This window comes from Pipistrellus kuhlii, unplaced genomic scaffold (assembly GCF_014108245.1).
Source record: "Pipistrellus kuhlii isolate mPipKuh1 unplaced genomic scaffold, mPipKuh1.p scaffold_m20_p_134, whole genome shotgun sequence".
Lineage (NCBI taxonomy): Eukaryota > Metazoa > Chordata > Mammalia > Chiroptera > Vespertilionidae > Pipistrellus > Pipistrellus kuhlii.
The window spans coordinates 167532-179766 of record NW_023425443.1 but is presented as its reverse complement, the minus strand read 5'-3'; the positions used below and the strand labels follow the sequence as shown (position 1 = coordinate 179766).

The following is a 12235-nucleotide window of genomic DNA, read 5'->3' as shown; positions in this document are numbered from 1 at the left end:
AGGGGGTCAGAGGGAGGAGGGTTTGGTAGGGACAGGTGTAAGCCCTGTCACTGCCTTTCTTGTTTATCCCAGGGACGGGGAGGGGGAGGGGGAGGAGGGGGAGGAGGGGGAGGAGGGGGAGGAGGAGGAGGAGGAGGAGGTGGGGTGGTCGTCCGGGGGAAGGGAACACGGAGAGATTTTTCTCAGGCACCTGGGGCTGCAGGAAAAGTCCTAAACGTCTGAGAAATAATGCCTGACTTTGGTGGCTGTGCGTGTCTGTGAGGTTCTGGAGGGCTGGGGCCTGGGATCGCAAATGTCAGTCGCCCGCTGGGGAAGGGGGGGGGGGGGGGAGAGAGAGAGAGAGAGAGAGAGAGAGAGAGAGAGAGAGAGAGAGAGAGAGAGAGAGAGGGAGGCAGGCTCCATCTGTTTATTTGCATTTCTGATGAGTCTGGAGGGAGTGATGTGTGGCCCTTCGCACCGGGAAGGCAGACAAAGCGTCCTTTGTCGCCGAGCCCTCGGCCTGGCTGGGTTTTACATCCGTGAGGCCATCCTCTCTCCCCTCCGGTGCCAGATGCAGAATTGATGGGACTCCCAGCCCGAAGGCCGTGGTTGATTAACTCTTCGATAGTCAATCGGGAACGTTGATGTTCCCGGGATGGGAGGCACCTGCCCGCCCGCCCCTCCCCACAGCACACAACCGGTCCGTGGGTTTCTCTCCCGGGACCCCCCGAATACGTCCTTCCCCGAACCCGGACAGATGGGGAGCAGGAAGGGGTGTTGTCGGCCTGGCTGTGGGGCTGCCGGCGGGCGGGCGGGGGGTGCGCCCTCAGGAGGGGCAGGGGCTGCTCACGCTGGTTCCAGCCACAGGCTCCTCTGTGACCCCGTACCTGACCCCCAAGGGCCTTCCCCACGGGCTTGAGGGGGGTAGATGTTGGCGCTGACTTGCAGGCTTGGTGCCAATGAAAGGAAGAAGGAAAAAAAAGAAAAGAGGGGCCCGGCCAGCCTGGCTCAGGAGGTCATGGTCGGATTCCCGGTCGGGCCCGGATGGCGGGCTCCATCCCCAGTAGGGGGCGTGCAGGAGGCAGCCGATCCGTGATTCTCTCTCCTCATGGATGTTTCTCTCTCTCCCCCTTCCTCTCTGAGATCAATAAAAAAATAATAAAATAGCACTAGCAGGTGTTGCGCAGCGGATAGAGCATCGGGCTTTGGGCTGAAGGGTCCTGGGTTCGATTCCAGTCGTGGGCACACGCCAGGGTAGCCCCAGTAGGGGGCGTGCAGGAGGCGGCTGATCCGTGATTCTCTCTCATCAGGGATGTTCCTCTCCCTTCCTGTCTGAGATCAATACAAAGGGATTTTAAAAGAGAAAAGAGAATGAACTGCTCTGTGAGTTTGGACTTAGAACGGGGTGGCTTTGTCTGCAGCCAACTCTGAGAGCTGCCTGCTGAATGGACTGCACCCCCTCCTCCCCGCCCCAAACTCCATCCTTAGAGAGACACGGGGGCCAGGGCCTGTCTCCGCGCTCAGAGGGAGAGAATGGGGAGTCCGTTCAGCCAGTGTGGCTCAGTGGTCGAGTGTCGACCTATGAACCAATAGGTCATGCATTTTTGTTTTTAAATATTTTTATTGATTTCAGAGGGAGAGAGAGAAATAGAAACATCCATGATGAGAGGGAATCATGGATTGGCTGCCTCCTGCAGGCTGGACCGAGCCCAAAACCCAAGCACTGAGCCACACCGGCTGGGCCTCAGCATTTCTTTTTTCTTTTTTTAAAATATATTTTATTGATTTTTTTACAGAGAGGAAGGGAGAGGAGAGTTAGGAACATCGATGAGAGAGAAACATCCATCAGCTGCCTCCTGCACACCTCCTACTGGGGATGTGCCCGCAACCAAGGTACATGCCCTTGACCGGAATCGAACCTGGGACCCTTCAGGCCGCAGGCCGACGCTCTATCCACAGAGCCACACCTATTTAGGCCCATTTTCCTTTTTTAAAATATATTTTTATTGATTTCGGAAAGGAAGGCAGAGAGAGAGAGAGAGAGAGAAACATCAGTGATGAGAGAGAATCACGGACCGGCTGCCTCCTGCATGCCCCCCACTGGGGATGGCGCCCGCAGCCCGGGCCTGTGCCCTGACCTCCTGGTTCACAGGTCAATGCTCAGCCACTGAGCCACGCTGGCCGGTCCCTAGCATTTCTTCGTGTGGTTGACAACAAGCGTGACTTAAAACTGCCCAAACCGGTGTGGCTCAGTGGATAGAGCGTCGGCCTGCGGACTGAAGGGTCCCGGGTTCGATTCCGGTCAAGGGCATGGACCTTGGTTGTGGGCACATCCCCAGTAGGGGGCGTGCAAGAGACAGCTGGTTGATGTTTCTCTCTCATCGATGTTTCTAGCTCTCTCTCCCTCTCCCTTCCGCTCTGTAAGAAAATCAGTAAATAAATATATATTTAAAAGTCACTGGGAGCCCAGCCTGCGGACTGAGGGGTCCCGGGTTCGATTCCCATCAAGGCCATGGACCTTGGTTGCCGGCACATACCCAGTGGGGGGTGTGCAGGAGGCAGCTGATGGATGTTTCTCTCTCATGGATGTTTCTAGCTTTCTATATCCCTCTCCCTTACTCTCTAAAAAAAAAAAAATCAACTATATATATACACACACACATATATATATACACATATACATATACATACATATATACACACATACACACATATATACATATACATGCATACACACACATATACACACATATATACATATATATACACATGCATATACACATGCATATACACACATGCATACATGCATACATACATATACATACATATATACACACATGCATATACACACATATATACACATATACATACATATATATACACACATATACATATACACACATATACACACACACACACACACACACATATATATATATATAAACTCTACAGGTGTTACTCACCCTCTCCTCCCCCCCTCTTATCCCCCCAGTTTCCCGATGCTGTCGCCGTAGATCGGGCTGGAAGGCTCGGTGCCCTGAGCCATGGAGGCCGGCCCGGACACCCCCCTCTTCCTGGCCAAGATGCTGGAGGAACTGGACGGCGCGCGCCGCCCCGCCTCCTACCAGGACCTGTGCCGCTCGCTGTGCGCCCGCTTCGACCTGGCGCAGCTGGCCCGGCTGCGGGGGCTGCTCTTCCGCACGGCCTGCCTGGACGCCGGCTTCCCCGCCGCCCTCTTCCGGGACAAGGTGGCGGCGTGCCCGGGGGACAGCCAGCAGTCCAAGAAGATCACCGTGGCGGCCGACATCGTCACCATCTTCAACCTCATCCAGATGACGGGCGGCGCGGCCCGGGAGCGGCTGCCCGAGGCGGCCCGGGACTCCTGCCCACCGGGCTGCGGCGAGCTGGCCCGGGGGCCCTGCTTCGGCCAGGCCTTCCCCGCCCGGCAGCCGGGCCCGTGCCGGGAGGCGGGCTGCACGGACTGCCCGCCCTTCGCACCCGCACCCGCCGCCGCCGAGCCCACCTTCCTGCTGGGCGTCGGGCGGGAGGCCCCGGCCCCGTACGCCGTGGCCGGCCCGCAGGCCTGCGAGATGCAGAGGACCTACTTCCCCATGACCCTGGACGGCGACCCCGTCTCGGACCCGGACTCGCTGCCCGGGCCCCCGGGGGGCGTCCAAGGCGCCTTCCCCGCCGCCGCCGCCGCCGAGGAAGAACCCTTCGGGGTGCGGTCCTGCCTCCAGAAAAGGACCATCTTCAAGGAGGACTTCCACAGCCTGCTGGCCGTGTCCCCCGAGGCCGAGGCGGGGTACGGGGCCCACCCGAGCCGGAAGGAGCCCCCCAAGGCCCCCTTCCTGAACCACAGCTTCGACGTGCCCTATGGCGGCCGGTACCTGAGCGCCATGGCCGCCGCCGCCGCGTACTCGCAGGTCCCCGACAGGAGGCGGGCCAAGCACGAGAGTCTCGATGACTTGCAGGCCTCCACGTACTTCGGGCCCACGCCGCCCGCCACGGGGAGCCCTGACGCCAGGCGCTGCCCCGGGGGGCGGCCCGGCAAGCCGACGCCCTGGCCGGCCAAGAGCTGGAGCCTGAACGCGGATATGCCCGCCATGGACGGTTCCCTCTGCCACAGGAGCCCGTCCCGCGAGAAGAGCCTGTCCCGCGAGAAAAGCCCGTCCCGCGAGAAGAGCCTGTCCCGCGAGAAGAGCCCATCCCGCGAGAAGAGCCTGTCCCGCGAGAAAAGCCCGTCCCGCGAGAAGAGCCTGTCCCGCGAGAGAAACCCGTCCCACGAGAGGAACCCGTCCCGCGAGAGGCTGCCGCGGTACCCCAGCCCCGGCTTCCCTGCCCGGGGCCCGCGCCCGGCCTACCTCGCACCTGCGACCGCGGCCGAGCAGCAGCCCCTGCTCCCTGCGGGCTACGCGGCCGATGCCCCAGAGATCGCATCCCCCGAGGAGCGGGAGCCGGGGACCAAGGTCAAGGCCAAGGACAGGAGCCTCGGCAGCACGGCCGGGCAGCTGAGCTCGGACACCAGCAGCGTGGGCACCCAGACGGAGCCGCCGCCGGAGCCCAGGCCACACCAGGACCTGCAGGCCGCATGCAGGGATAGGCCCGCCCATGCTGCCCATGCCACCGCCGCGAGGCCGTCGGATGAGGACTCGGAGATCGTCAGCGACGACATCAGCGACATCTTCCGCTTCCTGGACGACATGAGCCTCAGCGGCTCCACGGGGTTCATCCACTCGTCCTGCTGCGGCAGCTTGGGGTCCCTGTCCCAGCGGCCCCGGTCGGACGGCGGCGACAGCTCCCCGGAGTGCGGCAGAGGCAGAGGGAGCAATGCAGGAGCAGTTGCCACCAAGCTGGCTGGCGAGCTCCCTGGCGGCCAAGGAGAAAAAGGCAAGCGGGGGCCCGGCCCGCGCTCCGAGGAGGAGCTGAAGACCAGCGTGTGCAAGCTGGTGCTCCGCATCGGTGAGATCGAGCGCAAGCTGGAGTCGCTGTCGGGGGTCCGCGCTGAGATCTCCCAGGTGCTGGGCAAGCTGAACCAGCTGGACCGGAAGATGCAGCCGCCCGAGAAGGCGGCCAGGGGCCAGGCGGACCTGACCTCCCTGACCAGCGGGGCCCCGTCCGAGGAGAGCGCCTCCCCCCGGGAGTTCCCGGGCCGCCACGGCGGCTCCCGGGGCGGCCCCAACGCGGATGGCGGCGGTGGCGGCGGCACCGACTGGTGCTGCTCGGACGGGAGCATCAGCGAGAGCCTGCGCGTCCGGGCGCTGAAGAGGAGCCTCTTCGCCCGGCCGTCCTCCCGCTCGCTGACGGAGGAGAACAGCGCCACCGAGTCCAAGATCGCCAGCATCTCCGACTCGCCCCGGGACTGGCGCACCATCACCTACGCCAGCCGCCTGAGCCTGGACGGGGCGGAGGAGGAGGAGGAGGTCCGGGGTCGAGGCTCCGGGGAGAGCAAGGGTTGGCGTCGGAAGTCGAAAGAGGTAAAGGGAACCGGGGTAATGGGGTCAGGGCGCGTTCAGGTGCAGGTGCTCAGTCTGGCCCCGCCCCCTTGGTGAGACCCCGCCCCCAGCTTGGTGAAGCCACGCCCCCATACTTGGTGAGACCCCAGCTCAGTGAGACCACGCCCCCTGTGTCGTGAGACCACGCCCCAGCTCAGTGGTGAGGCCACGCCCCCTGCTTGGTGAGGCTCCGCCCCCAGCTCACTGAGGCCCCACCTCCTGCTTGGTGGGCCACGCCCCTGTGCGGTGAGGCCACGCCCCAGCTCAGTTAGGTCCCGCCCCCAGCTCTGAGGCCCCGCCCCAGCTCAGTGGTGAGGCCCCGCCCCCAGCTCACTGAGGCCCCACCTCCTGCTTGGTGGGCCACGCCCCTGTGCGGTGAGGCTCCGCCCCCAGCTCACTGAGGCCCCGCCTCCTGCTTGGTGGGCCACGCCCCCTGCTGGTGAGGCCACGCCCTGGCTGGGTGAGAGGGTTCCGCACAGGTTCCCTGACGCTGTCTGGGCCTCTCTGGGCTCCTCTCCTGCTCTGGCCTCGGGAGGGGTGGAGAGCGGGAGGCTGGGACTTGGATAAATCCGGGTCTCCCTGGCACGGGCCATTGGTGCGGGGATCCCTGCGTGCTGCCATCTGATGCCCGTGGGGTGCCCGGGGCCGAGGGAGGCAAAGCTGGCGGCTGCCGGCCCCGGGAGACCCGCCCGCGCTGTGCCCCCCGCAGGCGGACAGGCAGCACGACGGCCCCCCGCAGCACCGCCGGGCCAAGCCGCCCCGGGACCTCCGGGTGGAGCAGGTGTTCAGCCCGCACCCCTACCCCGCCTCGCTCCAGGCCCTCAAGGGCCGCCCCCTGTACACGGACCTGCGGCTGGCCGAGCTGGCCGAGGGGCGGCGGGGCCAGCCCGCCTGGGCCGCCGAGGAGTACGCGCGGAGCCGGGGCGACAAGGGCAAGCTGGCCGCCCTGGACCTGCAGGTGAGCCTCCATCCGGGGCCGCGGGGGTGGGGAGGGGGGCCCGGGAGAGGGGGTGCCGCGCCCTCCGAGTGCGGGAACGGACCACGGCGGCCCAGACCTGCCAGTGCGCTGGGCCTCCAGCTCCGGGCCGCCCCCGGATTCTGAGCAGAGTTTTCACAAGCGGGCTCCCGTTTTGTTACTTGTTTGCAAACATGTAGCTGCTGTTCGTTTTTATAAAATATATATTTTTAAAATATATTTTTATTGATGTCAGAGAGGAAGGTGAGGGAGAGAGAGACACATCCATGATGAGAGAGAATCATGGACCGGCTGCTTTCTGCAGGCCTCCTCCTGAGGATGGAGCCCAGGCACGTGCCCTTGGCCGGAATCGAACCTGGGACCTTTCAGTCCACAGGCAGACACTCTGCCAGGGCTGTAGCTGCTGTTTGGTCTCGTGTTTGCAAACAGGTAGCTGCTATTTGGTTACGTGTTTGCAAACGCACAGCCGGGATGCCTCGCTCATCTGCTGGCTTGGACCTTCTGACCTGCTAAGGTCAAGTTCACGGCTCTGGCTCCGCCCCAGGGAGCTCACATCTGCCCGGCAGACCCGAGCCAAACTGTCTGATGCGATGCAAGCTGGTCTCTCCCTCCCTCTGTAGCATATGGCATAAGCATGCGGGGGGGGCCAAGCCGTGTTTCCCCACGGAGCAGCCCAGGGCCTGTGAGGGCGGGTGTGCCGGGAGAGCAGGCTGTCTGTCCGCCCGCAGGCAGGGCGGCACTCTGCTCGGTCATTTTGGTGGCAGCTACACCGTCTGCCTGTGTCCCTGCTGGTCATCGCAGGCCCAGCCAGCGTGGCTCCGTGACTGAGCATCCACCCAGGAACCAGGGTTCGATTCCCGCTCAGGGCACAGGCCCGGGTGGCGGGCTGGATCCCCAGTGGGGGGCGTGCAGGAGGCAGCCGGTCCGTGATTCTCTCTCATCACGGCTGTTTCTCTCTCCCTCTCTCCCTCCCCCTTCCTCTCTGAAATTAATAAAAATACATTTTTAAACAATGAATTAAAAAAAAAAAAATGGATCGTCGGATCCCAGCGCGTTAGGCGACGTGATTTAAAATACGCAGAAGCAGCCCCGCAGGCCTGCTTGAGGGTGTGAGCAGTGAGGCTCAGAAAGGCAGGCCCCGTCACAGGGCCCCGCCAGCATCTGGGTCGCCTACGGGGTGTCCCCGGGGCCCCTGCCAGCGCCCCGGCAGGTGCAGGCCCCGCCCCCTCCCCCCCACGAGAGCCCAGTGTGCCCCCCGGGCATGTAACATCTGGTTCCCCAGGCCGGCTCGCAGCCCACAGAGCGAGCGTAATTACGGGAGGAAGCCGAGTGCCTGCTGGCGGGGTTGGGTGGGGAGAGCTCGCATCGGATGTGGGGTTCACAGCCCGTCGGGGGCCGGCTGGGGAGGCCAGGAGGCCGGAGCCTGGTTCCCAGGGGCTCCTCGGGGATGGCTGAGCCTCTAGGCCCCCCCCCACCCCCCCCAACCTCTGAAGGCGTAGCAGCCACTTCGCTCCAGCAAAACACAAACCAGCACTCTATCCACTGAACCACACTAACTAGGGTGATTTTGATTTTGATTTTTAATTTTTACAAGTTTTATTTTTAAATTTATTCTTTTTTTAAAAGAAAGATATTTTATTGGTATTTCACAGAGAGGAAGGGAGAGGGAGAGAGAGCTAGAAACACTGATGAGAGAGAATCATCGATCAGCTGCCTCCTGCACACCCCCTACTGGGGATGTGCCCGCAACCAAGGTCCATGCCCTTGACCGGAATCGAACCCGGGACCTTCCAGTCCAAAGGCCGACACTCTATCCACTGAGCCAAACCGGTTTCGGCTGATTTTTATTTATTTTTTAGAGAGAGAAACATCAGTGATGAGAGAGAATCACTGATCGGCTGCCTCCTACACGCCTCACACTGCGGATGGAGCCCGCAGTCTGAGCATGTGCCCTGGCCGGGAACCAGACCGGGAACCCTGCAGTCCACAGACCAGCGTTCTATCCACTGAGCCACACTAGCTAGGGTGATTTTTTAATTTTTTAATTTTTATTTTAGACAGAGTAGAAGGGAGAGAGAGGGAGAGAGGAACATCCGTGATGAGAGAGAATCATGGATTGGGCTGCCTCCTGCACACCCCCTACTGGGAATCGAGCCCGCAACCCGGGCCTGTGCCCTGACCGGGAATCGAACCCTGACCTCCTGGTTCACAGGTCGACGCTCAGCCCCTGAGCCACGCCGGCCGGCCGGGCTGGGAGCTGTTTGGGAATCTCTGCCAGGAACTGGGCCTCCTCGGGGCCTGACCCGAGCTGCAGGCACCAGGGCAGGCCAGGAGCACCCATGCCATCCCCGCCGGCTGACCCCGCCTGGGGGCCAGTCTCCCGGGCGCAGAGCCAGGCGCACACGAGCACACGGGGCCCTGGGCAGGCGGGGGGAGGACGGCGAGCTAGCGTTAGTCATCGGTAGTCCGCTAGTGACAGTGCATGACTGAGCTTTTCTTAAAAAAAAAAAAAAAACTTTAATAGCCCTGAGCGGTGTGGCTCAGTGGATAGAGCATCAGCCTGCGGACTTGAAGGGTCCCGGGTTCGATTCCGGTCAAGGGCATGGACCTTGGTTGCGGGCACATCCCCGGTGGGGGGCGTGCAAGAGGCAGCCGATCGATGATTCTCATTGATGTTTCTTTTTTTAAAAAAAATATATTTTATTGATTTTTCACAGAGAGGAAGAGAGAGAGATAGAGAGTTAGAAACGTCGATGAGAGAGAATCATCGATCAGCTGCCTCTTGCACACCCCCTACTGGGGATGTGCCCGCAACCAAGGTCCATGCCCTTGACCGGAATCGAACCCGGGACCTTTCAGTCCTCAGGCTGATGCTCTATCCACTGAGCCAAACCGGTCCTGGCTCTCACTGATGTTTCTAACTCTATCCCTCTCTCTTCCTCTCTCTAAAAAAATCAATAAAATATATTCAAAAACAAAAACAACGCGAGGACATTGCAGTCAGGGAGGGGCAGGTGCGTGGGAGTCGGGCCGTGGCCCGGGTGCCTCTGACGCCGCCTCCCCCCTCTCAGGCGCAGGAGTCGCTGAACCCCAACCACCTGGAGTACTGGATGGAGGACATCTACACACCGGGCTACGACTCGCTCCTGAAGCGCAAGGAGGCCGAGTTCCGCCGGGCCCGGCTCTGCAAGCTGGTGGCGCTGGTGGCGGCGGCCGCCTGCACCGTCATCCTGGTCATCGTGGTGCCGCTGTGCACCATGAAGTCCTGAGCGGCCCCACCGCGCCCTCCTCCTCCTCCTCCACGTCCCCCTCCTCCACGCCCTCCCCCGCGGGCTGCACCGGGCGGCCGAGGCCCAGACAGACCCCCCCGGGGCCCTCCCGAGGCCCTCCCGAGGCTGGCACCCGCCCGGGAGCCGTGATGGCGTGACGGCGGACACCCTTTATTTATTTGTTAACCCTCCCCCGAGGGTGTTTTCCCGCTGGCGGTTAGGGAGACGGGGAGGGAGAGGGAGAGACGGAGAGGAACATCGATGGGAGAGAGACACACACGGATCGGTCGCCTCCGATAAAGCCCCCTGTGGACCAGGGCCCGGGCCTGGCCGGGGCGGAGCCTGCCACCCGGGTACGCGGCCTCGACCGGAATCGAACCCGGGACCCCTTGGGTCTGCAGGCCGGCGGAGCCACACCGGCAGGGGCTCCCGGATGTTGTGTTCGTTCTCAGATGTTCCACGGCGTTTCCTGCCGAACAGTTGGAATGAATGAACGGCCGGCAATAAAAAATGGAATTATAAAGGAAACAAACAAACACACAAAAAAGGCAGAACATGGATTCGATTCTTTCCGTTTCGATGGTGTTTCCCGGTGGGGATGGGGAACGCCTGCCCTGGAAGGGGGGTGGGGGGGTCGCCTACGGCTCCCGAGGTCTGCAAGGGAGGCCGAGGGGGTGTCCACAGGGCACGTCCCTTCTCGGCTGACATCCACCAAGGGCTGCGACACGCCCGCCCTCCGCCCTCCGGCGGCCACTGGGGAGTTCACAGCGGATCTCCCCGGGAGCCCACAGCGGGAGGGAGCGGATGGCACACACAGCGCCCCCTCTCTGCTCCGCGGGCCAGGGGCCAGGCCAGGCAATGCAGGCCGCCGCCCCCCGAGTGGGGGGTGGGGGGCTGAGAGACCTCGGACAGTGGGAGGCCCACGTGTGGATGTGAGTCATGGCCCTTCCCTCCCCCGGGGTCCCCCGTTTCTGCTTGGCTGTGAGTCTCTGCTCCTCAAATCCTGTCTCCCGTTGGCCCCCTCACTCCCTTTTTAAAAAATATATATATTTTATTGATTTCTTAGAGAAAGGGAGAGAGAGAGAGAGAGCTAGAAACGTCGATGAGAGAGAAACATCGACCAGCTGCCTCCTGCACACCTCCCACCGGGGATGCGCCCGCAACCAAGGTCCATGCCCTTGACCGGAATCGAACCCGGGACCCTTCAGTCCGCAGACCGATGCTCTGTCCACTGAGCCACACCGGCTTCGGCCACTCCCTTGCTCGGAGGTGAGGGGTTCCGGGGGCCTTGTCCTGGTGCCTTGAAGGGTAGACGCCATGACGGTGCCCAGAACCCCGTGTCCAGGGGCTTTGCCAGCTTGTGTTGGTGCTGGGATGGAGGCGCTGGGCCATCTCAGCCGCCCCCTCCCCCCACACACCCAGGCCCTGGTCCAGGTCTGGACACCGGCCCACCGCCCAGTCGTCACCACTCCGCAGCTGCGTATCCGTCCGTCTCTGTGTCCGTCGCCATACCCACTTGTGTTTCATCGTCTCCTCTGTGCCCCCTCCACCTCCCCCCCAGCGGAGCGGGCGGGCTTGGGCACCCTGGCCCCCCTCTCCTCTCCGCCTCTGACCTTCGAAGCCAGTGCTGGACAGGAGCCGGCGGCCCCCCGACCACCCAGCTCCCGACAGAGACGCCAGGAAGACAGCTCGGAGGTTCGAGCCTCAGGGATTGGCATCCAGCCCACCCCCAACCTTATTTTCCTGCATTAAAGGGGAAAAAAAAAAGAACATTCCGACATGATTTGAGGGGTTTGTTTGAAAGCAGACGGCCTCAGGCGACGGTTAAATTCAGATCCCGTGTTCTCTCTTCTGGTTTGAATCGCCTCAGAGCCCTGCCTTGCAGAAGCATAAAACAATTTCCCAGAATCCTCTCCTCCTTTTTCTTCTTTTTTTTAATATGTATACACGGAGCGGCCAGATGACGATGATCTCTGAACGCACAATCACTTGGCCACTCCGTGTCTGTCCTATAGAATAAAAGGCTAATGTGCACATGGTCCCCCCGACCAGGAGTCCGACCAGCAGGCAGACCGGCCAACCGCCCCTGTCCCCTCCCCCTGGCCAGGCTGGCCGGACCCCACCCAAGCACGAATGCATGCACCGGGCCTCTAACACACACACGCACACGCACACGCACACACACGGAGGGGCCGGATGATGATGCGTTCAGAGACCATCCTCCTCTGCCCGCTCCGTGTACGTTGTGCCGCGGAGATTTGTGTGTGAAGGCCCAGGTGTCACCCAGTTGTCGGGACGGCTGGAGAGGAGGGCACACGTATGCAGTGGCTATGCCTGGTGAGCACGGGGTGTGACGTGTGAGGGCGAGGGGGTCCGGGAGGCGGGGACGCGCCCCGTCCAGCCCGCAGGCTCTCGGAGCCGGCCCGGGAGGGAAGCATATTTTTATATATATATTAATATATATATTTATATATATTTTTTTTCTGAGCGGCGAGTGTGAAATCTGGCTGACGGCC

General features: G+C 61.9%; 1 protein-coding gene across 1 annotated transcript; it reads left to right on the top strand.

Moving 5' to 3' along the window:
* The first annotated feature begins 2971 nt into the window (after positions 1–2971).
* Positions 2972–10324, top strand: MINAR1 (membrane integral NOTCH2 associated receptor 1). Its single transcript, XM_045581115.1, has 3 exons — positions 2972–5456; positions 6184–6432; positions 9522–10324. The coding sequence occupies exons 1-3, from the start codon at positions 3024–3026 to the stop codon at positions 9717–9719; spliced, it is 2880 nt and encodes a 959-aa protein (XP_045437071.1). The 5' UTR covers positions 2972–3023; the 3' UTR covers positions 9720–10324.
* Positions 10325–12235: the final 1911 nt, after the last annotated feature.

Bases quoted from the DNA above. Each gene is read 5' to 3' on its own strand.
- MINAR1 (XM_045581115.1), top strand. From the start codon at position 3,024: ATGGAGGCCGGCCCGGACACCCCCCTCTTCCTGGCCAAGATGCTGGAG. The intron at 5,457-6,183 runs GTAAAGGGAACC...TGCCCCCCGCAG, and splicing joins GGCGTCGGAAGTCGAAAGAG to GCGGACAGGCAGCACGACGG. The intron at 6,433-9,521 runs GTGAGCCTCCAT...CCCCCCTCTCAG, and splicing joins TGGCCGCCCTGGACCTGCAG to GCGCAGGAGTCGCTGAACCC.